The sequence below is a fragment of the Epinephelus moara genome, chromosome 12 (assembly GCF_006386435.1).
Source record: "Epinephelus moara isolate mb chromosome 12, YSFRI_EMoa_1.0, whole genome shotgun sequence".
In the NCBI taxonomy this organism is placed as follows: domain Eukaryota; kingdom Metazoa; phylum Chordata; class Actinopteri; order Perciformes; family Serranidae; genus Epinephelus; species Epinephelus moara.
The window spans coordinates 31,964,406-31,990,753 of record NC_065517.1 but is presented as its reverse complement, the minus strand read 5'-3'; the positions used below and the strand labels follow the sequence as shown (position 1 = coordinate 31,990,753).

The 26,348-nt window shown below is 41.3% G+C and overlaps 1 protein-coding gene and 1 long non-coding RNA gene across 4 annotated transcripts; one reads left to right on the top strand and one right to left on the bottom strand.

Annotated features, from left to right (window-relative positions):
• Nucleotides 1–251: 251 nt before the first annotated feature.
• On the top strand, nt 252–17,437 carry vegfab (vascular endothelial growth factor Ab). 3 transcript variants are annotated; one of them, XM_050057842.1, is made up of 8 exons: nt 264–989; nt 2,941–2,983; nt 3,926–4,122; nt 5,520–5,596; nt 10,159–10,191; nt 13,757–13,831; nt 15,328–15,471; nt 17,381–17,437. In XM_050057842.1, exons 1-8 carry the CDS (start codon nt 936–938, stop codon nt 17,400–17,402), a joined length of 645 nt encoding a protein of 214 aa, XP_049913799.1. In that variant the 5' UTR covers nt 264–935; the 3' UTR covers nt 17,403–17,437. The 3 variants fall into 3 exon arrangements, with proteins under 3 accessions (XP_049913800.1, XP_049913799.1, XP_049913801.1); XM_050057844.1 differs by lacking the exon at nt 13,757–13,831 and having other exon boundaries at nt 277–989; XM_050057843.1 differs by lacking the exons at nt 15,328–15,471; nt 17,381–17,437 and having other exon boundaries at nt 252–989; nt 13,757–14,916.
• A 1,097-nt stretch (nt 17,438–18,534) lies between these two features.
• On the bottom strand, nt 18,535–24,762 carry LOC126398474 (uncharacterized). The gene is made up of 2 exons (XR_007570778.1): nt 19,993–24,762; nt 18,535–19,954 (listed from the first exon to the last, which is right to left on the bottom strand). It is a non-coding gene; the product is annotated as an uncharacterized LOC126398474 (long non-coding RNA).
• Nucleotides 24,763–26,348: the final 1,586 nt, after the last annotated feature.

Genomic DNA, 26,348 nt, shown 5'->3' with positions numbered 1-26,348 from the left:
GAAATGGATTTAAAGCATGGAAACTGTGGGTGATATTTCAGCCGGTGGCACAAGTATAATATATCACAATATCAAGATGCCCTCATTTCTTTTTTACTTCAATAAAGAAACACAAACAGAGCGGCGCGTCTGCACTCAGCTTTTAATAGCTTTCTGGTGATGCGGTCACGAGTCGATGTTTAATAGGTGAAACTTTTGAAAAAGACTTCAGAGGAGCGCGCAGTGCCGTGTATCAGCCCATAGAGGACACACCTACCATGCTTTAATGTTCGACCAATCATCCACGTCCCCCGGACCGCGGCTGCTGCGCGCACATACACAGCCACAGTATGGAGAGACCGAGACAGAGGTGGACGCGGTCTGTCTTAATGGAGAGAACTGACCTGCTTAGTGCGCAGTGACAGCGGAATAAAACAGCCAGAGCAGATTGACAGAAGAAGTTTAGTGTGACGAGTGATCTCTCTGCGCGGTTTTCGTTTTCACTGAACGTCATCCAGGTCCACGGGTTCAAGTTGCACATAGGAGAAGGCTACAAGTTTCCAATGGACAGATATTTGGAGACGGCTGGCGCAACAAGCATGGGATTATTTTTGTAATGTGGATTGCTATTCCATTGCAAGAAAATAAAGGTCTGTTGCGGAAAAATGTGAGACGTCTTGCGTCTTGGATTCTCGTTTTTCTGGATATTTTGAAAATCATTGGCAACAGTTGAGAAGAAAAGAAGTTATGCGCAAAGGATTGCTCCGTCCCCGGGACCAATATGGATCTGCCATTACCCCCTGCCCCTTATTTAGAGAAGTTTTAGCCGGTCCACTTGTGTTGTTGTTGTTGTTGTTTGTACTTGTTGTTGTAAACTTGATGCTCGAGGACAAATCGCCACATTGGCCTGTTGGATTTTAAAACGTCGCCTGCCTTTGGATTGGATTGCCAACACGATGAACTTTATTGACAGTTTGACACTATTATTTTTGACGCTGTCAGCTGTCAAGGTGAGTCATGTCATGTGTTCCACAGAGCGAAGTGGACTTTAAAGAACAAAACACCAAGCCGACCTCTATTTGCGTAATGTAGCCACTGGTCATTAATGTGTAGCTCGTCCTTGCCTTTCGTCTGGCTAGGTCATCGCTCGTGTTTAAACAAGCCGAAATGTTTAGTGGCTTTGGGGAGATTTAAACAGCCATTACGCAAAGCCGACACTATATACACCAAACCCACACACTCGTGGGTGGTGCGCTTTTTGTGTTGCAAACGCGGCATATGTGATGATTTTTAAATAATGTTGTGAAGTTTGACGCTGGTGTGATTTCAGGCCTGCTCTAAAACCACCTTGGAGATATTATTACGCTTTAAAGGCGCAGTGGCTCCATTCGGAATTAGGACGCGGGCAGGTTCACTCCTGACGCCGAGACTGCTCTGCCGCCTCAATAAGAACAAACGCTACTTTCCACACTGATATTTAACACTCAGTTTTGACAACAATCATGATTTATTATTTCACACGTTAATAAAGGTGCCGCGAGAATTTTAATGGCTCTTTGAGAGCGCACCGTAAATCGTTTTCCATATAATCATTAATCAAGTGCAGTGTGTCCAGGGAGGCTTTGAGCAAAGGTTCTCAGGTGGAAAAAAATACAGCACACCCCTTCAATAAGGGGCTGCTTTTTTACAGCAACATAATTGGACTTTGAAGGATTATTTACCACCTCTAAGGATGTTTTAGAGCTCTCTCTCGAGCATCTCAGCCCCTAAGTTAATGCCTCCTCCAGAGTCCAGTAAAGTGTTTATTTATCTAACTGGTTGATTTAATGACAGCTAAGCACCCCCAGCCAACGCTGAACAGTATCAGGATGCTGTCTCAACTGCTCATTACCAGCCGGCCTATCATCGGTTTAGGGGCCGGTGTTCGCAGCTTGACACCCTTCCATTATTAATACAGTATACAGTGTTTTGGAGGGGCCGGGGTCTCCCAGCCCACAAGGTTGGACCCTCTCACGCCACCAGAAGTGGGTGGAGACTGCGCGCACCCACACAGACAGACCCCTTTTTCTGTAAACTTGTCATTAAGGAATGGAGGAAAAAAGTTACACAGAGCCGGCGCTGGAGGAGCGGGTCTCACGCAATATTGGCGAGATGTTGCGCGAGTTGCGCGCGCATGTACATGTGCGTAGAGAGACGGAGAAGAGGGGCGCGCGCGTGTGAGGGCGAGAGAGAGTTGTGCGTAATGCGCGCACGGATGGAAAGTTGCCAATAATCCTTTGTGGTCCGACTGGTGTGATGACAGGCTGCCCCATGTGAGGGAAAGTGGCAGGCTGAAATTCTTACCGGTTTTAATGGCGACAGTTATTAATCCGCGTTGCCAAGAGGCGGCGGAGGCACACATTAAAGGTTTGGTGACTGAAACAAAAACACAAGTCATTTAACAGTTTATTAAGTTTTGTCACGTAGCTCATGTGTTAGAATTTAGGTCAGCTTGTTCGGCACCGTGTACCTCCTCTGGTCAAATATTTGGCCATATAATTAAGACCGTATTTACCACTTATAACAGGCTGTATAATCTGTATCACACAGGGAACTTAATTTAAAAAGTGTTGTCTTTATTCCAGAATACTGATACATATATTAATAACTTTTATCCACAATTTATTAACATGAACCCAGATGTGGTGTAGGATCAGAATCCTGATCTTTGAACTTTATTAATATCATGTGTCCAATGCTTATATAAGACATAGTACAAGCACTTGACTGTCATTGCCCTCTTTATTGTGTATAGCCCGAGATAAGATGCATAATGTGGTTTTCATTTTCTGGCAGCCAAATGTCAGAATGTAAATATATTTTTTGCGCAACAGTGTGGATAAGTAAAGGGCACAGGCAGCATTTTCCGAGCTCTTGCACAATCTACTGTAACTAACAGCTTGCTCTTTTTCTTCCTTGCAGAGCGCCCACATACCGAAGGAAACAGAAAGAGGTCCACATGACGGTAGGTGTCCCACAGGGTACCGTGGGAATACAGCCTGCGCTGGGCTCCCTGGCTGGCACACAGCCAAATAGGAAAAGACTGGTTTGAGGTTCACCTTGACATTAACAGGGAAATTATCGCCTCCTGGTGGACACAGAGATAGTCTAACCCAGTCCAGATTTGGTCCCCCACCCCTAAACTCCCCCTTTTAGTAAATGAGGGCACCCTTAAATCTTAACTCTTGGACGTTTTCATCCTGGACATGCATTCCTTCTTGTTTGAGGTTAAGCAGGGGAAATGTTATGGTGACCAGACTCTTTTATAGAAAGGAATTTCACCCTCTTGGCCCGCAATTTCATTTTTTGCACAATCCCAGCATTGCCCAATCTAATTTGGACAATCAGAAGCTGAACTTTATGATATTGTTCAGGCTCAGTGTATTTGGTTTGGCTTCCCAGAGGGCTGACAGCCTGGGGTTGTGTTAAGCTCTGAGTGATTTTTTGGAGGTGCTGTCTGTCTGTGTGCTAATATCTTTCTCAAGAGCAGAACTCCTGCAATGACTAACAGAGGGGGGAAGTAGACTGAAGGTGAAAAACTGTAATGGGGCAGAGGTAGAGCCATAAAAAATGGGGTGACACTCATGTCCAGCGATCACCTGATGCAGCAGCTGGGGTCCAGATAGATACATAGACAGAGTACTTGTTAGTTTCAATGGAAAATTAAATAAATATCGGTACATCTCTCTAAGTGCATCTCAATGGAATAACAGAAAGCCAAACGTGTGTGTGCACGTATTTGTTTGATCTCTTCACTGTGACTCCTGTTAGCCTGCCAGCATTTTTAATTCTCCTTTTAGGTGTGTGTTATTGTTACAGCGCTGTAGTCTTCAAGAGCCAGTGGTTTAGACTACAGCTCCGCTACTGCCATTTTATAACCCTTGTACACTGTGCCTCTGTCTCCCAGTGATCCCTTTAATGGAGGTGTACAACAAGAGTTTGTGTAAGCCGCGGGAGCTGCTGGTGGAGATTCTGCAGGAGTATCCGGAGGAGGTGGAGCACATCTTCATCCCGTCCTGTGTGGTGTTGACGCGCTGCGCCGGCTGCTGCAATGATGAGATGCTGCAGTGCATGCCAACATCCAGCTATAACATTACAATGGAGGTCAGCAGCGTTATTTACAACAGCTGTAGTTTTTTCAGTAGTGGGAGTGACAGGGTGCTGTCCTTTTTTCTCTTAATCTAAAATTACCCGTTGTTGTTACCCAGGATGTGTGTGCCCTAAATGGACAGATTGATGCTTTATTTTTGCCCATATGTCACAGCGAGGGGCACACGGGCTCCTTGAGTGTCCCACTGATCGGCTCAGAGCCCTCCAAGTGCCCTTCTGGTTGGCACAAGTGCCCTTGTGGTCAATCCAAGTGCCCTTGCTGCTTGCACAAAGGCTGCTCAGGTGTGACCTTTGGGCAAAAATCCATCCTAGACTTGCCCTTTTTAAAAAAGAAAAATTCACCCCCCTGGTTCTCTGTGTGTAAGGAGTCACTCTGTCCTCTGGATCACTGAGAGGTTACACATTTTAATTTCTAGTGAAGGGCAAAGATCTTTTGCATCTTTTTGTTACTGGTTTCTCTTCATTTTTATAGTCATTAGCCAAGTGTCTAAATAGACATACTGCAAATTTTAACAGAATTTCCAGAAAACTGGCAAAAGAAAATGCTAATCACACGAATCCTTCCACCACTGAATAGCAGCTTTTTGTGTAGTTTGTGGTGCTAATTCTCCAGTCAGGTGTCATTAAACGACTGTAGAGAAAGAGGGCAAAACAAGATCATTGTCATTAAAAGAGCGCCTGGCAAACTTCTAACAGTGTAAAACGTGATGGAAATATGCCGTTTATGTTAATTTCATGTATTCATTTGTGGATCTTTACAGTCTCCGCAATCAAGTAATGTTTCGCCGTCTCTTCAGTTTGCATTCAGACCATTTTGAGACTTTTAGATGTGAAACTTTTGGAGACCGGAAGACGTTAGTTAGCCAGTTAGCACAACAACAAAACCCCGATGTTGAAAGAACAAAGGATATTTACTGTGTGCTAGCAAACAATAACACAAATTATAAGAGTTTAATGGCTAAAAGAAAAATCTTTCCTAATATAACAAGTCTGATCTCACTCCCTCTTGACTTTAGTCATTTGTTTACTTTCCTCACTTCGGTTTCTCTCCTCATTCACTGAGCTGAAGTGCCAATCAGAATAATTTCACTCACCAACAGGCCTCACCGGCTCTGATACCAATTCAACATGCCAACAGTGGCCGATTAGTGCCACAGGTGCAGGACACACCGCTAAAAACTAGGGCGACAGGCACTCACCGACAGCTCGACATTTACCAAGGGCCGACCATCAGCTCAGTGTGTCAGGGCCGTTTTTGTCTACCTTTGTCCGTCTATTTTTATTTCAGTGCTATGATTGTGGCAATGAGAACAAGAAGTTTAGGTATATTGTGTATCAGTGTATATTTCATTCAAATCCGTAACCATTTCTCTTTCTTCTTTTTTTTGCAGATTAAAAGAATAAAACCCCAAAGGCAACAAAATGATATTTTCATGAGTTTTACAGAACACAGCGCATGTGAGTGTAGGTAAGAAACCTCCAAACACACACACACACACACTGAAACACACACACACACACACACACAATGTGGACTAAAAAACTCACCGCTTCATGTTTTTGTGGCAGAGCAGAGGTCGACCAAACACGTCATGTAAAGTTATGGTCTCCTGTTTGCCTCTGACACATTTAACAGATGCATATCAGGTGGATTCGTATCTTATCTTTGCTTCTTTTACTTCGCTGATCTTAAACAGACCTGAGCGGGTTTAAGCACATCCCAGCACACATCTTCCATGCTGTGTCAGTTTATCCTCATTCCATCACATTGCTCAAATAAAGGAGATACATTTGTGTGAGTGCAGCGCTGCCTAATCCTTTGTTTTCCACCTGTGGCATGTAGAGATCACTCCTGGAACTACATAGGTGTGATAGCGTTACTTATTGATCTCTGAGATAAGTACCGCATGTCCTTTTTGTGGCCTCTAGTCACAGGAAGGTGACTTTTCCTGGTTAGACTGGAGGTACAGTAATTTCTGCACCATATGGATCAGTTTGTTATTTAGTATTTTATTTTGATAGGCAGCTAATATAATGCATCAAAGCCTGTTGAGATGAAGCAAAAAGTGTTGCAGTTAATTTTGAAGTTCGTCACATGATCCTCTTGTGTTGGTGTTTAAAGGGTTACTTTGATATTTTCTAACCTGGACCCTATTGTCCCATGTGTCTGAGTCTAAGTGACTAATGGGAACGTCAATTTTTGTAACTGGTCCAGTATAAAGTAAGAGCGCAAGAGACAGCAGGTGCAAAACAGGCTGCAATGTAACCACTCAGGTCATGTTAGCACCCTAAATTTACATCCACTAAAAGTGTTTTTGCCACTGACAGGCTCAGATTGTTATAGTAAGTGTCTGACATTTTATGTAAAGGATCCTTACAGAGATAGACTTTGTTAAAGAGTGAGATCCTTGTTGTTTAATCAGAAACAGCCCTGAAATCACCATCACCAAACCCACCAGAGTCCATTTTAAAAAAAACAGCAATTTTATTTTTTTTTGCCACTGACAGGCTCAAATTATTATTTTTATTGCCGGTACACATTTAAACGTTTTGAAATTGGTCCAGTATTGACTGAGAAGGCTGCATCCGGCAGCAGTGACACAGGCTGCAATGTAACCACCTGTGGCAATCACTAATGCACCATCATTGTACATCCACTAAAAGTGTTTGTTTTTGTAACTGACAGGCTCAGATTGTTGTTCTAAGTGTCTGACAACATTATGGAACGGATCCCTACAGAGATAGACCTTTTCTTAAAGAGTAACCTGGAACAGCCCTGAAATCACCATTGCTAACCCACCAGACTCTATTTAAATAAACAGTAATTTTATTGTCGTTAAACATACTTCATTCAAAGTCAACAGAGACAAAGTTAAGCTCACAAAAGTCGTCTTGGTTCATCTTTCTACTGTTCCAACAATCGCTAACTCTGGTTTGGTCGAAATAAACCCTTAATTCACTCAGTCAGGTGGGAAAATTTGCTGACACGCTAAAATTAATGTTTATTTAAATGGAGTCTGGTAGGTTTGGCAGTAGTGATTACGGGGCTGTTTCTGGTTAAACAATAAGGATATAACTCTTAAACAAAAAGGTCTCTCTGTAGGGATCCTTTCCATGAAATGTCAGATGCTTATAATAACAATCTGAGCCTGTCAGTGGCAAAAATTAGCACAAGTTGATGGTACATTATTGCCCCAGATTGTTACATTGCATCCTGTATCACTGCTGCCAGCTGCAGCCCTCTTATTCAATACCAGACCAGTTTCAAACATTGTTGTTCCCATTAGTCACTCAGACACAAAAACGTGTGAAAAAAGGGTCCATGTTGAAAAATATCAGAGTTACCCTTTAAGCTCGGCTGTCACATAACAATCAGAGGGTTACCAAAAGTGAAACAAGGAAAAAGTAAATATTTCATCCTCATATCATCTTCTACAAATGATCATGTCACTGTTTGAGTCAATCATTAACAAATATGTCACGTTTTCTCGCTCTTTGGCCTCTGTTGAAAGCTGTAGTGGTGAGATGCATCACTTCTGGATGTTTTGTCAAAATCTGATCATTATAGTAGCTGAGATTTGAGCTGTGAGACATGAATTAGTAAACTGTGACACAGCAACACAGAGAGGGGACATTAATCATCCTCCCACGTTAAATGATGGGAACTCTGAAAAGCAAACAAACATTGTAGGGAGGACTATTGGCCGAGGACCAAGCTCTCTCTTTTCTGAGCTATCAAATCTGAAACATGTTTTGTTTAGTGAGGCTGTAGCAGCCTGTCTGAAGAGCCCCGGGCTATAAAGTAATGCCACTCTGAACTTACTGCTGTCTGTGATGACACAATACTTGACTGTAAAATCATTTAGATGCAGCTATAAACTTTTAGGGCACATTCATAAAAATTTAAAACCTCTGATCAATTATTTGGTGCTGTTTAAAAATTTTCACTTCACTGTATTGCTTTGGAAATGATAAACAGGCATCAAGTGCTGTTAACAGATCACCAAGTCATTGCCAAGATTTTTACGAGTAGTCAGATAAAACAAAAAATATGCAGCATGACTTCCAACCAGTGATGTAAAATACAGTAACCCAAGTGTATTTTTGAGGTGTTTGTGTTATATCCATTTTATACTGGTACTACAGTTATCAGTAAGTTAATACAGCTCTGATAGAGCTGCAGGAGTGACCAGTTAACTTTGAGGCTGATATCTATGTGATAACAGCAGCTAGTCAAACAGTATGCTTGACTACCTGCCGATCACTTCCTGTAAATGCCAGGTGCACAGGAAGGCAATCTGAATCCATGGCAGAAATGGCGGACCCCGCCACTAACAAATACTACTACACAAGAAAAAAACAGGGTTTGATTTCATTGACATTTTAAGCAGTTATACCATTGCATTCAAGTACTGCCTGCAGTGCATCAGCATTAATAATCCAATTTAACATTCTTTTAAAGGGTCATTACACCTATTCAGTACTAATTTTACTTTAAGTATAATGGAATTCAGAACTTTTGCTTGTAAGTAGTTGAGGTAGTTTTACATTGTGGTATTGCTACTTTTCCTCAAAGGGAAACTTTGGTATTTTTCAACCTGAACCCCATTTTCTCATGTTGTTGTGTCTAAGTCTCTAATCTAATGTTCACACCAGGTGCGAATAAAACAATTTGTGCGAGTGAATTACATCTAAAGTCAGCGTAGAGACGCAATTAGACGCAAATTCCCGCTGGGCGGTGTGATGGGCATGGCGCGAAATGCGCAAATTAAGTGGTGCGAATGATGCAAGTAGCGCAATTTCGCGTCATATGCTTATTTGCAAGAGTTGAAAAATCTGAACTTCAATGGCCAATTTGCGCTGCGATAGCCAATCAGCATTGAGATCCTCCAGGGACGTATGACCCCAAGGACTTACCGGCACAAGTTCAGTCATCGATTCAGTGATTTCACACACATATGAAGCAAGTCAACGGAAAACATTCCAGCATTCAAACTTGTGCAAGTAACACAACACACTGCAGCCTGCAGTGTCAAAACAGGTTGCAGTGTAACATTGAATTAGTCCAGTATTGATTGAGAAGGCTGCATCCGGCAGCCGTGATACAGGCTGCAGATTGTTATTCTAAGTGTCTGACAACATGATAAAATTACTGTTTAATTTAAATGGAGTCTGGTGGAATTGGTGATAGCGATTTTGTTTGGTTAAACAAAAAGCCCTCTACTCTTAACAAAAAAAGTTACAAATTAGTTACAGTTACAAATATTGTTGATCCCATTAGTCACTTAGACACAAAAGCATGGGACAATAGGGTCCAAGTTGACAAAAACCAAAGTTACCCCATAAGTAAAGGATCTTCTTTCACCTCTCCATGTACCAAAACAGATTTCACTGCAGGCAGTCTACAGTAACACACTTAGTATGTATCTGTCAGTAGGTTTCAGTCATCTTCAGATGTTGTACATATATACGCACGCATACACATATACATTCATGCTTTATTCTGGGAATTCATGTAGAGTTACTGTACCAGTATTTCAAGTACAAACTTGGCTGTGTGTCCGTGACCTTTTTGAATGAAACACTGTTTCCTAACACTTTTGGCTAACAGTTGTCTCCAGAGTGTGCCAGCAGATTTATTGCTCCACATTGTGTTATCGCAACTGTCGTCACATAGACAAGAAGTGAAACAAACCCGACAACCTACTATTGTGGCCGTGTTTGTATGTGTGTGTTTCCATCAGTGTACACACCCCTGTGTATGCCTGTCTGTGAGTGTGTGCGTGTGTGTACAGTGCATTATTTCCCAACAAATCTGCTGCATTTACCGAGCGATGGAAAGTGAAAGGCCGCTTTATCAGAGTTTCTGGTAAAGGCCGATGATGTAACGTCATTTGAAATAAAACGATGCGAGCCCACCCGTGCTGATAATGAGCCTCTGGTCTCTGATGATCTTGATAAGTATCTGTTTACCAGGAAACAATGGCGTGCTGTGATCTAATGCCATGTTGTTTTGTTCCTGCCTTTCAGGTTAAAGAAAGAAGTGAAAGAACAGAAAGAAAAGTGAGTACAGCGCTCTTTCTGCATGGAGATTGGTTTTTTTGTCCGAGGGGAAACAATGGGGACTTGAGATTTGATCTTTTTGTCTGTTTTGCTCCGCAAACAAACTCTCAGTCGTCAGCAGCTCTCGGCCTTCCCGACATTATCCCACATGCTCTTTCTCACATAATTGATCCGTCTGTTGTTTTCTCACTTTCTTTTCCTCCGTCTCTCCATTTTCTCCCACGTAGACACGCTCAAAACACTCCGTAATATTCCATTCAAAGACAAGCTGCTACATGAGACAATGTCATATGCAGCGCTCGTAAAACTCGGGGAATACCAGCTAGACCCATTCAGGTGAATGAGTGACACTTGATGAGGTCATTGCCCTTTCTATACCTGTCCTTTACACCTTTCCTCCTCTTTTCTATCTCATCTTTACATTCCTCTCATCTCCTCTTTATTGTTTACATCCCACTTAACTCGTCTTACTCCTGTAACTGGTTGCTCTGATATAGATAACACTGTTTTTGAAGATGGGTTAAAGTTTTGTGTTTATGGTCTTGCTTAAGTGTTCTTTCCTTCATAGGCAACAGGAGTGAGTGTGCGAAGGGTCATTTGAACTCTTTAATCCTTTTTCTCCGAACAGTCGATACTATCTTTCCATTGCAGGGTGGTTGTTGGTTGTATTTTGGTTTTATGTAAGGTCATTTGTCATATAGATAAGGGCTAGTTTTGAGACCTCCTCTTTAACCTTGTCTTTACATTTTACGAGTCCAGCTTCAGTGGCGTGCATTTACAAAGTGATGGTCTTAGGGTCGTTCAACTCCCGTTTCTTATGCTTTCATACACTCATGTTTAGTTTTAGCGTCGCCCGCTGACCTGTCAGTAGGAGCAGGTCTCCAGAGGTCCGTTAGGGTGAGTCATCCTGCAGGGGTTGTGAAATATGTCAACTGTCAGTGTCCACAGTGACACTGGACCTGATGTCTGAACACTCAAAAGAGGAAATTCTTACATTTACAGCACATCGGGATATCCTTATTGAAGGGTGTCACATTTGTCATGAAATCCCAGCTTGGTCTGACCTACAGTAGCACCGTTGGATTGATTGTCGTGAAATTTGAAACACATTCATGGTCTGCAGAGGACGAACTGTAATAACTGATCTCCTGACCTTTTCATATAGCTCCATCATAAGGTCAAAGTGTCTTTGGTTTATGAATAAATACCTGCACGATTAATGACATTCCCATCAGCCTCAGCTACGCTTTGTGTTTCATGCCAGTACGCAAATGCTAGCATGCTAACACGCTAAACTAAGATGGTGAGCATACCTGCAAAACATCAACATGTTAGCACTGTGAACATGTCACCAGCTGCTGTTAGCATTTAGCTCAAAGCACCACTGTGCCCAAGTACAGCCCCACAAACTCAAATTCACAAAAGGAATGAACAGCTTTTGCAGCTGCTAAACCTGCACAAAGAAGACAAAAAGAAACCGTGTAATTCTCAATGAGCCCACAAAGGGGGAAATGCACCCCAAATACATTGACAAGCAAATAGCGTCTCAGTGCTGCTGCGCTATTTGCACATATTTAAATGAGGTAATATGCATACATTTGGCGCAAAATTGGCCCATTTCTTTGCAGTCCAAATCACAAAGATCAGTGCAGATTGTCACAAGCAGTTACAGTATAGTTATTAGCGTCTTCAGAGAGTTGGTGGTAAGAAAAGCAGACTGAGACATTGACACCCAATACGGTTTCTCTCTGTCATAATTCAGTTCCTTACCTGAAGTTCTGAGGAATTCTCTGCACCTCGTCAGTCAGGACATGGAGTTCGCGGTCTGAAAATGTCAGCTCTCTTTTTCCTCGGATGTTGTACTGTGTACTATGTTCTTGGCACAAAGGCAACGTTTAGCAAAAAAAGGCAAATCGCCCCTAGCTGCAAATTTTTATGGGCGTGTTTGCGCCATTATATCATTGGCACAGTATCCTTTGTGAATCAGGCCTTGAGACAGGGCGGATAGCGGATGTAAGTGATGCACAATTCACGGTGCTATCAGTGGCTGCAACCCATTCTTTGTGAATTCACCCCTTAGATGTCGTCTTCTACTTCTTTTCTTTCTTATTTTTTTTTTTACCTTTACAGTGTCGAGTTCTGTTTGCCCACAGCAAAACCAAAATGTACATCCAATATTTCCATCGACTTAGCCAGACACTTCCATGACCTTTGTGGCAAACTCAATGTACCATCAAGAAGTAATAGAAGACCAGAGGGGCGTAGTCTGTGGCAATATTGGATTTAAATGTTCCCATAGATCACAAAAATATCTTTAAAGACCAGAATGTTGTTTTGACTTAAAGGTTTGCAAAGTGAACAGTATACGTGACTGAATAACAGAATAACACACAGAAAGCTGAGGTCATAAACAGGGCTAGGTCTGACGCTATATTGTGTTGACCACATATTACTGATTGTTCTATTCCAGCAACCCAGCTTGGACCAGAAACTAATCATGATGGAGGCAAAAGACTTTTTTACTGTTTCAAAGTTCTTCTGCTTTCACAAAATGTGTGTGTGTGTGTGTGTGTGTATATATACAGAATATACAGTATATATTTCTAACATATATATATATATATAGTTATATATATCATTACGTATATACCATAGCCATCATTGTACACAAAAGACCAAGAGAAACATGACCCAGCATTTCTATCTGAGCGTCACAGAAGTTTTCCGTGTAGTCATATACATCTTAGACAGCAAAAGCTTGTACAACGCAGCTTGTTTTCAAGCAAGCATCCTGATATTTTAATCCAGCCTGCACCTGTGAAACTCCAGGTGTATGCTTTTCAGGCTTGTTCTCATTGTACTGTGGTCTGAAACAAGTTGAATCAGCCATAAAGAGTTGACCCACATAGGCTGAAAGATGCAGTTTTGGCAAAGTCCAAGTTCATTGTCCTCAATCCATGTGGGAATTTTCAGAACTGGCAGTTGAGCCAAACCTCAAACTATTGATCTATTAAATAATCTGCGAAGCCTTTGTGTTGTTTTATAAAAACTGTCTTTTTTTTTTAAGTCAAGTTGGACAATAAAGCAGGTTTTTAAAGGGAACATTTGATATTCGACACATTCACAAACTACAGCATGTGTGGAAACCACCGACAGTGAGCTGCATCACTGTTGGTGCTTCTTTAAGCCTTTACAAATCGGGACACATTTCAATGGTTGCTTCTTCATTTAAAGTTATTTTTTTGTTAATTGTAACAGTTCAACAAAATGTCAAGTGGTAGGAATTGTTGTGCATCCCTTGCTGAAGACATCATCATCATGTATCTATAGTGTGAAAACTGCCTTTTCTCATAATATAAGATATCGTTCGAAACAAGACAATCACAACACAATCAAATTAAACAATATCCTGTTTTAATGACTGTTCTTTGATTTATAGAGAAAAAATTGCTATTAATTCATGTTGGTTTAGGCATCATGAGTTGAGGCCTTTCTTCACACATCAGTCCATCTGTCCTCAGTCGCTCAGGCTTCTCTCTGCGTTGTTGTCCTCTCTCTCTTCCAGAAAACCCCGGACAGGCAAGGGTAAAGGCCAAAAGAGAAAACGAAAGAAAAACCGCGACAAAACAATTCACGATGCGTATGTCAGCTCCGCCTTCTCCACCTACCTGCACCTGAGTGTTGCGCTTCTCATAATTAAGCTCATATGGGAGGAGCTCATTTGCCCCTTTTAATTTGCACCGTTAGCCACATCAATTAGCATGTTGCTTCTGTGTACTGTCCTAACTTTGTCTCGTCAGCCACGCTCTACAGAGTATCAGTGTCTAAGCTAACGTGTTTTGCTAACGTAGCTTTAGCAAAACTTTACATAATGATGATAACCAGGGGAGCACAGCAGACTTACCACATACCACATCACAACAAAGTGAACCATAACCAATCTCCACCCGTCAAAACACCCATCTAATCTCACCTCAACCCTCCCAGCTCCCTGTTACCTAGAATATCACTCTCTGTGGATCTTGATGGTTGGGATGAGATACAGCAGCATATCACGACAAACAGTAGAAACTTGAGTTGCTCCTAACACCTTGTCAGATATCCAGGTTTCTGATTGATAATGGACACGTTTAAAGAAGCTGGAATAAACAGAGCGGCTGTTAGCTGTAACTTGAACCCTCTACTGAAACAAGATCACAGCTCCGCCAGCATGGCTTCGCAGACCGGCTCATACTGTTCTGGTATCTGTGCTGGGATCACCAGGATTGTAATCACGGTCCTGTGTTCAGTGTTGAGTCTGTGGCGCTTTGCTGTGTCTCGTACCCGTCTCCTTTCCACTCTGTGTTCTTTTCATCTTCACAAACAGGTTTCGCCGTCCTGTTCATAATGCTGGTACTTTTTATGTAATGTAAAGACATGAGTGATAGCTATCTATTGCCTTCTTTTCTCTTTTTGTGCCAGGGGGATGTAAACCAGCAAAGTACTGTTTTGTGTCCTTCTTTTGTCTCTGAAACGATACAAAAGCACCCATATTTTATTCAGAAATAATATAAAGATGATCTCATGTTTCTTTATACTGTGAAAGAATACATGTCTGTGTGTTAACTTGTAATTTGTACACTGAGATGTAAATGGAGTATCTGAGCCTCTGTTCTGAATCTAATGTCTCTGTGGGAAACACAGTCTGCAGTTTTCTCTCAATAAAATGATCTCTTTCTTAACGGAGCACCAAGCAGACCCTTGAGTCTTCTTTATAAAGAGTTTGCAAGAGTGAAAGCGAGGTCATCGACCCGCTGTTCACAGCCAATATGTGTTGTTTTGTGTTGCATGAACTGGACTAGAGCTTTGCTCACCGCATGTCTATCACATAAAAGGCATTTGTGAGTGGTCCAATCAATGCGGGAGGGTTCGGGGGGCGTGAGGAGAGGGTAATTTTACTGCTTGAATATTTGCCTGCTCTGTGGGAACTTGTGTGCAATACTACCCAACTGTCACATGCAGTACGACTTGTAGGGCAGCGGCTTGGAAGAGCAAACTGGGGCGTATGAAAGGCTTGACTTAAGGGTGACCTTTCTTATGGTTGGTAGTAGTTCACTGTGGTAATAATCCTCTTTCTCCCTCTTCCTGTCTGTCCAGTGTTTGTGAGCCATGTTGTGATCACTGCTCAGACAGGAGAAAGCGTTTGTTCGTGCAGGATCCTGTAACCTGCCGGTGCTCCTGCAAACACACAGACGAATACTGTAAAGAACGCCTGCTAGAGCTCAACGAGAGGACCTGCAAGTAAGTGCTTTCAGTTAATAAAGCATAAAGCAAAGTGGTAGCACAGCTGATGGTGTCTGTTGCAGAAGTAAAAAAGTTAATTCAAAACCACGTCATTTGTAAAAATGCAAGTTACTAAAAGTCTTACCTGGTTGCCTTGGAGTCCAGTGGCAAACTTTCTTCCTTTGCTCCTCTTGTTCCCAGTCACATAGCTACAGTCTCTCTACAGATAATAAGAAATGTTCCAAACAGAAGTTCACGACATTTGGGATGGCAGATTATTGAAAAAATATTTGCTATAATTTAAAACTGTTTTATAAAACGGATAGCTTTAATTAAGCTATCTGATTGGTTGTTAGCTAGGGCAGTGGTTTTCAAACCCAAATAAATAATAATATAATAAAAACAAAAATAAGGAAAAAATACAAGTAGTTTTCATGTTGTGAAAACCTTGAGAAAGAAAGGACTTGACCGAACAGTTCACCATGCGTCAATATCAGAAGATGATTTTTAAGCAATAAAAAAGGTGCTGGACCCCAACACTCCAGGGGGCTGGTAAACAAAGTATTTTGCATAGTAACCACCTTCCACTACGTCCAGTCAGCCAGGAGGGTCTATTTCTAATTGAAAACAATGTTTTATTGTTATTATCTTTAATAAAAAGAGTTTAGATTGTGTCAGTAACTGTCACAGCTTTGCATCGGGCCAAACAACATCCCCTAGTTGTGATACAATATACCACTTACCACAGCCTGTCTTGAGCTGCCTAGATAATCAACACTTTTTTATAATAACAATGGATCACATGACTTTTTGCATGCAGTTGGGCTCATAGCGACAAACCCAAGTAACTTCCCCTCAGCTCCAAAAAGCTTTGTTGCATCATTTAACTCCTTGTTTTGGTTTTACTGCCCACACCTCAACTAATTTGGTTGACTCAAAAGGCTCTCATCAGTGTCAGTGATGCTCCGATGAACCCACTGTATGTTACCTTCCCAGCACTAATAGCATAACTAAGTTGGAGACTAGCTAGTAAACATAGTGAGCCATTTAACTGTCATGCCATCGTTCCGATAGCCCAAAGTTCCAAAGCCTGAAAATACACACTCCCTGCAGTTAGTTTCAGTTACCTAGCTGCATTCAAGCCACTGATCGCAGGGGATTTTACTGACCCTTAGCAGCATTTCCCAGCATCGTTTGAGCCACCAAACATGATCTTTTCCTAACCATAACCAAGTGTTTTTTTGTGCCTTAACCTAACCACAACATGGCATTGTTGACAAATGTAACATACCTGTGGTTTACAGAAGCATACAATGTTAACCTGTTTTTTTTTGGTAGTTGTGTTGTCTAACTGCAGGGAGTGAGTATTGTCGGAGAAACGGCACATGGGAGGGATGGGCAATTGTTTTTGAAAAACAAGCTGTCAAAGAAATGGGCTTTCAGTCCAGTGGGACATTTTTCAGACTTTGAAATTTTGGGCCTTCGAAACAATCCCCACATTTAGCAGCTAAAAAATAAGACATTTCCCTCAGGAGTTGGCGGAGACCAAATCAGAGCAAAAACTAGTGTGAATGTTAGGCTTGCATTCGTCAGGTGGACACAAAGATGACTCACAGTAAATGCTAATGTTGCTTTATGTGGTGTCCTGGTGGAAGTGTAACATCACACCGACATTAACCCTAAAAGGTGATAATATATCAGTGTTGTGTTCACCGCTTGCACCTACTGCCCCAAAGTGGCTACAGTGGCAGAGACATGTGACTCAGTCACACAAACAAACAACACACTGTAGGCGCTAGCATGAATTTAACATCGTCACTTTGGCTCCTTGTGTGTTTATGTCTGAGGAAGACGCCAAAGGACACTCCTGTCTACAGGCTGTTTTTGTCATGTTCTGATAACTGTTTACTCTTCCCTCCTTGTTTAGATGTGACAAGCCAAGGAGATGAGAGAAGTGGCAGCACCAGATGTACAAGATGAAGGAAGAGATGTAGAGATAGAGATATTTCACAGCACAGCACTTTGACCTTTGAACCGTAAGCTCTTCTTTTCTGTGGAAAGCATTCCCCTTGGACTGACTGAGAGAGAACACTAAAGAAAGACTGAACTGAAGTTTCCTCCCACTGTATATCTGTGTGTATATAGACCATGATAAAAAAAAGAGTACAGAATTGTTATGCTGCTACAGAAACAAATAACCCATCATTTGACAAAAAGCAACTAGCCGCCATGTGGTTTTGCATTTCTAACAGGCTTGCGATGCAGGTGTAGTCGTGTTGTCAATTCATTGTATGCAATTACTTCACTGGATATGAGTCTCTACTGTGGTTGTGTGTCAATCATGAAATTGCAAAACCTCTCAATCTAAGATATATTTAACTGCTAAAACAGCGGGTGAGGCCGAAGAGGACATGGGAGCGCACTCTCCTTTCAAACATGATGGATGGATTTTCGTCGGTCGATGTCTGCTTTTGCTTTTGGAGTATGACGGCAGGACAAACGGGACAGCTGAATCTGTCTCTACATGATGTCGCCTCCTTTCCTGTGAGGACATTGCAGGACTGACTTGGACTTATTGTGATCAGCTTGCAGGAGAAGAGACTCCGGAGTGCCATATACTTTTAAAGGGATACTGGTTATCAATATAGCATCTAATGTTTGTGCTATGTCCTACATGAAAACCACTGAAAACATCCTATACTGTAGTTTGATTCCATTTGAAAAACTGTGCCTCACAAAATGTACTGAGAAATCTTTCGAGTGCTTTTTAAATTATTTTTTGTTTCCTTTTTTTTTTCAGGAGAGGGGATTGTCAAAGTAGTTTTGTTAGTTGTTGAACTCAATACAGAATCCATTGATTACATATCTTCTTCTCTGAACTTGTACATACTTAATATCCCTTTATGCCATAGTCCATTCTAGATAATTTATAATGTTATAGAGTATTTTTCAGTATTCAGTCTTCTACCCATATTTAATTTGGTCTATTTATGTATGCAGTGTTATGTACCTGTGGCTGTCCTATCTCCCCCCATGTGTAAACTCACTGATGGCTAATCTCAGCATGGAGACTCTCTGTGCTTTTCTACGAAACACGAAAAAAAAAAAAAAAATCAAAAATGATTTGTTAACATTCCCTTAAATGGATCATTTGTACTTGTGTACTGATGACATCTCATGATGATTTTTCAACAGGATCTCGCAGAAATACGTGAAATGACCATGGCCTCTGAACGCCACATTACATGGTATCGTGTTGAAATTACGTTGTGGCAGCACGGCTGGATTTAGACACCAAAACTTCTTGGTTAGGTAAGAAAAAGATTGCATTTTTGGTTAAAATAACTACGTTTGTTACATACAGGGGAACACAATTGGGTATAGGCACAAAATTGTTTGGTAAGTTTTAGAAAAAAATGATGTTTTCAGTTTAAATTACTAGGTTTGTTACGTATGCGACGGTACAGTTGGGATTAGACACCAAACTGGCTTGTTTAGGTTTAGAAAAAGATTGGGTTTTCGGTTAAAATAACTACGTTTGTTACATACAGAACAACAGGATTGGGTTTAAGCACAAAATTGGTTGGTTAGGTCTAGGAAAACGAGTTTAAAATAACTACGTTTTTATGTATTGGACGGCACGGTTGAGATGAGGCAGCAAATCTGCTAAGTGAAAATTGTGTTTTCAGCTAAAATAACTACGTTTGTTAGGTTCATGTTTGGTGAGGTTTAGAACAAGATTGTGTTTTCGGGTACATTTACTGTGTTTGTCACGTATGGAGCAGCATGATTGGGTTTACCCACCAAAATACTTGGATAACTTTACAAACAAGATCGCATTTTCGGTTAAAAGTACTATGTTTTTTGTTTTGTTTTTTTTGCGGTATATGGCGGCACAATTGTGTTAAGGCACCAAAACTGCTTGGTTTGATAGTTACATGACGTTTCATGATGTAACTACATGAACAGCGTGAGTAAGTAAAACATAAAGTGAATGTTCGGTTTTTCATTCAACGCATCCACCAACGTTACCACTTCTCTAAGCAGACTTTCTCACTCTTTGTACTATCTGCGGCAGTAACATTAACAACCAGCCAGTGCGTGATGTGGTTGAACCAGGAAATTTGTGTGTCCACCATGACCAAGGATCTGAACTGACTTTCCATTGGCACTGTTTCCATCATGCCAGCATGTCATTTCAACACAATTTGTGCCACCAGCACGTAATGCTGTGTTAAGAAGTCATTTCTTGTATTTCTGTGAGACCATGTTGGATTTTTTAGCCCCTCTTGTCTAAGGGTGTGGGTGCCGTGTAGGATTTTAACATACGTGTATCTGTGTGTTTGTGTACGTGTGTATGAGTGTGTGTTCACGTGCATTTTCCGATGTGCACATCTGTGAGTAGGTGTTAGTGAGTTGTATTTAAGTATTTAAAGTAAGTAGCGGGCCTGTGTTTTGTCCGTCCTGCAAGATGTAAATACAAATAAACTACTGCTAGCAGCTCAGCGTACGCCACAACACCACCACCACCACCACCACCGCAGCGTACGCCACAACACCACCACCACCACCACCACCGTTTTAAATCTGGATAACAATATGCATCGTCTCTGCCATCAGTCTTAGAGCCCTCATTATTAGTTCTCTTTGTCTCTCCTTCACTATTAACATGTTTTCTGTGTCTATGTAAAACAGTAAAGCATATTTATTTTCAAATTATATTGTTTTTATATAAAATAAGGAAAAGGTTGCTGTGTTGTGAATGCTGTGTTTAATTAGGCAACATGAGTTTTCCATGTTTTTTGTGCGGCAAGTTGATACTCACACGTCTAAGTAAGAATCCCTGCAGAATGTAATCTGAATGAAAGTAGAACAGAGAAATAAGAAATTCCTGCACGCTTTTCATGACAGACAGACAGATATTAAGCCTTACGAATAAAATGGCACTTTGAAGCAGTGTGCAGTAATTTCATCTGTCAAATCTAACTGTAGAAACGGCAACGTTTTCTGAGAACAGTCGTGGTCACTCAGCCCAGTCTTTAATATTGAATGTTGCCTTTTTACATTGCTGCAAACCACAGATATAGAACATTTGTACATTAAGTAGCAGATATGTTTAAACTTTATGACTCTTTACATTTCAACAGTGATGTGGTTAGCTTGTGGTTATGTTAAGGCACAAAACCCACTTGGTTTTGACTTAAAATGACCAGTTTTGGTGGCACAATCGCTGCTGAAAACACAGCGATGTCTTGCTAAAAACAAACTTTGTTGCTTGTTGGTTTCGAACAGTGGTATTGCCATGTTGGCACACCATCCACCACCCCCTCCATCTCCCAATGACAAAGCCAGCTCATGTACATGTAATCAGAACTACGTCACTTTAGAAATGTTGATATGAAACATACAGTAATGTAGCCGTGGTTTGCAGAAACGTGCAATGTCAACATTTCTTCTGTTGCCTGGGCTGGATCACCAATAAGGTGGAAATAACATTACGTAACAACAGCAAAGAAATCTATAAAGGCAAAAGGCAGAGGTAGTTTGGTTTGGTAGGTTTGGATAATGGTTAACAAAGAAAAGATGGATGGAAAAAAAAATTTCTTCATGAGATTTAAACAAAGTATTTTCCAGCACTGTTATTGGCTGAAGCACTTGTGATTGGCTCCCTGTTGAGAGGCTTGTAATCGCAAAAATGTCATTTCTAAATATAAGCTTTAAGATCAATTTGAGAGCAGTTATGCTAACGTGAGAGATGGCTGGACTAAAGTAATGGCTTAGTGTAGTTCAAGGTATACTATGCAGTTATTGTTTTCTAAAAACAATGTATAGACTTGTACAGAATTAATCACTTGTGGCGCACTAGAAGTTTGTGGCGGTGTATTTATCTTCTTATTTATAGTTTGCTGTGTTCGGGACTTTTTGTATCTCCAAAGTTAGTGACCAGGTGCCAGACCGTGAGCAGCACGCATTCAAGAGGAAGCTACAAAAATCGCAGACAAAGAGCCAAAAACCTGCCAATATCTTGAGGCAAATCTAACGAAGTAGACAAAGCTCGTTCCAGATCAAGAGTGAATCTGGGGTTGGCTTTCACCTTTACTTTCACTGGCAATACTGTTAACAAACAGCAGCCAACGCTTCCTGCATAGTATAGACCCTTTTAGTGCCAACGACACGATGACGTCATTTTATTAGCTGGAGGCAAAACATGCCTCACCACCACAGGGCTGTAGGCTACATAGGAGTCTTATAATGTCGTCTTGTTGTGTTACTGGGAGCCAGAATAGAAGGAGTCATGGCTCAAAACTTAAATTTTATCACATACCAGCCAGTGCTGTCAACAAAACAAAGATAGCTATGGTTAAATGTGATAAGACGAAAGGACTGGACGGAGGAGATCATCAAAAGTGCTCACATGTGCAGCACACACTTCATGTCAGGTTAGGGAAAAAGTATTTCCTGTTGTAGGGATGAATGCAGGTACATTCCAACGGTGCTCCGAATTTACGAATGGTGCAGTTTGTGCCAGGGTCACTCCAGCAATCTGAGTGATTATTTCTGAATGCACCACTTGTATCATCTTCCTCTGTTTTCTTAAGCAAGCCAAAAGAACTTGCTAGCTAGCGCTGATTAATGTCTGTGGAGAACTGTTTTGCCTCCAGCTAAGCCTTGCCCGCCAAAAACATACTGTTTGCCAACAGTAAGAGGGTCTTTGCCAGGACCGTCTTTAGGACCGTCTCTAGCTATTGCATAAAAACACACAATTCTGTCCACATTGAATGCTCATCAGTCTTAGGGTAAAATTGGACTTACATAACATTACATAACTGACATTTGCACTGTCGCAATGAATGCAACCCAGTGCAACCATTGCAGAGATGCTGAAACAAAGGGCTCCAGCAAAGAAGTTGAACCCGGTTCAAGTTATGCTGCAATGCAATGAAACACACTGTTTGACAATCAGATACATGCAAGTGCACATTTCTATTAGAGTGCATTGTGCCATGTACATTGCAATCATCACACTGGAGGATAAAGTGATTAAAACGATTCTTGGATAACATCGGTGAGTAATGCCAGATTGAAAGATTGATTTCACCATGTCTCTTGATTTTATGAGTCATTTTGAAGGTGAACGTTCAGCCAGACTAACTCAGTGCACACTGAATGAGGTAATATTTACTTGTATCAATGAAGAGTGCACTACACCTCGTTAGAGTGAATCAAGTGAAGGTTCTGGTTTGATTTCTGCAGCATTAGGCTAACACCTCTGCTGGCCATTTTCCACAATGTGAACTTTCCCAAGAACCTCAGAGCCCTTTTAGGAACACGTAGAGATTACCTGGAGCAAAGGTCCCTGGAAAATGCTTCCAATTTGACAAATAGGTTGTACTGCCTGTCACCTCACAGTTCTCTTGGCAAAGAAATTCTCACTTTTTGTGCATGTATTTAACAACAGACCTGGTACCTGTGACCTCCTGTAACCTGAAGACATTTTACTGGATTATCTTGTCACCTGTCCCCAGACATGTGGACTCAAGTCACATGACTTGGACTTGAGTCAAATTTGATGACTTTAGATTTGACAGACTCAAAGAAGACTTGCTAGTCGACTTGGATTCAACACCAATGACTTGTGATTTCACTTGAGCCTTTTGACTTGAAAATACTCTATACCTTCACCCAAGCACAAAGATTATGAAGTATGTTCTTTAAAAAGTGTAACACATATCAATTCATGTTCCTTCATTTCCTGAATCAACTAACATTAACGCTATAGAGTGCTGCAGGGATGACATTTATTTGTGGTTCACCACAGACATTAACATCGGCAGGGTTCCCTCGACAAAAAGCCAATGGAATTGAGCCATTAAATTTTGGATTACTGCCGAAAATAAGCTCTGTGGCAAACAAACGTATATGATACATGTTTTGTTCAGACAGGTAACAAATGAACACCACTTGATTTTTGAAGCATAAATGCTGTTGAAAGTTATAAACAAACTACACCAAGGTTGTGTGACTTCAAGGTTGCCACCACAACAAGGCTATAAAGCCGTGTTCAACGCGGTTTGACGTGATGGCACTCTGTAGTCTCATTTAGCCACTTGTTAGCAACTGTCTGTTTTAAGACGTCTTAAGACGCTTCAAAATGTATGAATGGGGTATCAGCTAAAACAAAACGTGACATTCTATTTAGCTTGTGTTGACCACAGTCCTTATTTCAGGCATCTAAACATAAACCCATTCAAAAAGCCAATTGCCTTTGAGATGAGGGAACAGGAAGTGCAGTTGACACTTAATTCTCCGAATCCCCTAGTTTGAACCAATCCAACAGCATCTAATCAGGCAGCACGAGAGAACCACGAAGAACAAACGCTGAGTGCAAATTGGAAAAAATACCAAGGTTAATGTAGTTTGGCACAAAAACTACACGTTGGTCAACAAGAAAAAACAACTGCAGTATAACGTGCAGGTCAAAAGTTACAGATGGAGATGCAACAACTTTTTTCTCATTGGCAGCAAATCCACCTTGGCAAAAATTGACAGTTTCACACTTGACATTGATAACTCCTCAGTTTCCCCCTCCTTCCCATTCTTGACAGCACTCTATCATTCCAAGCTCACATCAATAATGTCACTACTACTCAATATTAACCACCTTCGCCTGTCCTTCACACCGCACAGTACCACCATTCTTGTTCACACCCTGGTTACATCCCGTATTGATTACTGTAACTCGCTCCTTTTTGGTCTACCTCTCAAGTCCATCCACAAACTTCAACTGGTCCCGCATCATCGCCGGGAACCCCCTCCATCAATCACATCCCTCCTGTCCTTCAGCAGCTTCACTGGCTCCCAGTTAAACACCACACTGACTTTAAGATCTTACTCCTCGCCTTTAAGGCCATCCACAACCAAACTCCTCTGTACCTCTCTGAACTCTTGCACATCCACACCCCTACCTGCACTCTCAGGTCTTCCTCTTCCATCCACCTCACTGTCCTGCCAGCCCGCCTGACCACCATGGGGTTTAGAGCCTTCAGTCGCTCTGCCCCTCGCCTCTCGAACTCCCTTCCATCGGACCTTCGTGACATCAACTCTCTCCACTTTCAAATCCCGCCTCAAAACTCATCTCGTTCTCTATTCTGTATGACTCCCATCCCTCTGTTTATTTTATGTTACTTTATTCCTTAACTCATTGACTTTTTGTTATTTTCTCTATCTCTGCCTGTTAGGTGACCATGAATGTCGTGAAAGGCGCCTATAAATAAAATGTATTATTATTATTATTATTATTATTATTATTATTATAACCAGAGAATTTTTTTAACAAGTAAGTTAAAACTTTAAAAAGCATTTGTGGTTTTTGTAGATTATTATTTATTTTTATTCTGTTGTTAAAATGACATTACATCTGGTGAAAAGCTCACTGTGACTAGTTAAGGACTTGAAACTTGACTCTTGAGTTGTCAGTCTTGACTTGGGACTTTGCACACTGAGCCCGTTTTTTGTCCAACATTGTCGCATGTGTAAAAATAAATACGACTTCATGTTGTGTCAATCATGTTTGTACACCGAGCAACTAAAGTTTTCCGAACAGGTTTGATTTTCTGCATTTTTCACATCCGTCAGAGCCTTTAAAGATGTTTGACCAACAGTCAGTGAAGAAAATGTGGCGGCGAGACACAGCTGCACCAAGGCAGAGGAACAAGTCGCAGAGAATCATTTCATAACTCAGACAGCTCACGTTCAACAGGTCAGATAGTAATATTCAGGTGGATGATGATGAAGAGACAGAGAGGGAGGACAGCTCTGCCATTTCATACAGCTGCGGAGCAAAGGAGGACACGTCTTTCCATTTTGTCACAACGTATAGAATAATAAAACGTGTGCAAGGTTTCTGTGTGTAACCATTTTTTTGGGATGATAGTTTAAAAAAATGCTTTCGAAAAACTGACTCAGTGTGCAAAGGCCTTTACTTGTGTCTTGCAAAACAATGACTTGGTCCCACCTGCCTGTCCTTTAGTTGATCAGAGAGCAGAATAGAAAAGAGCAGTTGTAGCTATGAGAGCTTTGGATTAGTGATTTGTTCATTGATACTGCAGCAGTAGCTGATCTCTACAGGCCCCTGGACCTAATCTAACCCTTATGAATGTAGATTAAGCCTGGGGGGGGGTTTGGATCTTTGGCCATGTTTGTTTTGAAACTCGCTCCGTCTTATCCCCATTGCTTGCTGCTTCGGGCTTGATTAGCTTCGCACAGCGCTAATGCTCTGCTGTGCTCGCCCTGACTCATGCTCCTTCTGTGCATACCTAAATATAAAGCACACCATGTAATCCCTGTAAATTGCGGGGGCCCCCTTCACCGGGGCCAAACACCCCGAAGAATGTCATAAACCGTCTAATCTGTGATTTAGCAGGAACCCAGAACCCAGCGCGCAAGCTAGCAGCCTGTCTGGTCCGTTAGCTAAACTGTGTTGATTCAACATCAGTTTGTTCAGGATGTTTTAGGAAGTTGAAAGCATCAAAGGGGGAGAAATTAATGATTGTAAGGTTGATGCCACCACAAAAGTATTTTTTTTTTTTTTTTTTTTTCTGTATTTTGATAAAGAGGCTTTAAGACATACAATGATAATCCCCTAAATTAATTTACCTTTCACAATCTTTAAAGGAGTTGTTATTTCTGTACTGTATAAACACACAGTGTGATTCTTCAAGCTCAGAAGTGTTTTCATATGAAACTAAGAAGCACATTAATCCTTATTTTACAACCCTGTAGGAGTAAAGAGAAAATCCATCCGTCATCATGCATATCAGAGATTGATTCACCAGTGGAAAGCATACTGTGTGTGTGTGTGTGTGTGTGTGTGTGTGTGTGTGTGTGTGTGTGTG

Excerpts from the sequence above, each read along its gene's own strand:
- vegfab (XM_050057842.1), top strand. The coding sequence starts at position 936 with ATGAACTTTATTGACAGTTTGACACTATTATTTTTGACGCTGTCAGCT. Across the intron at positions 13,832-15,327 it reads GACAAAACAATTCACGATGC|TGTTTGTGAGCCATGTTGTG; the intron begins GTATGTCAGCTC and ends CTGTCTGTCCAG. Across the intron at positions 15,472-17,380 it reads CTCAACGAGAGGACCTGCAA|ATGTGACAAGCCAAGGAGAT; the intron begins GTAAGTGCTTTC and ends CTCCTTGTTTAG.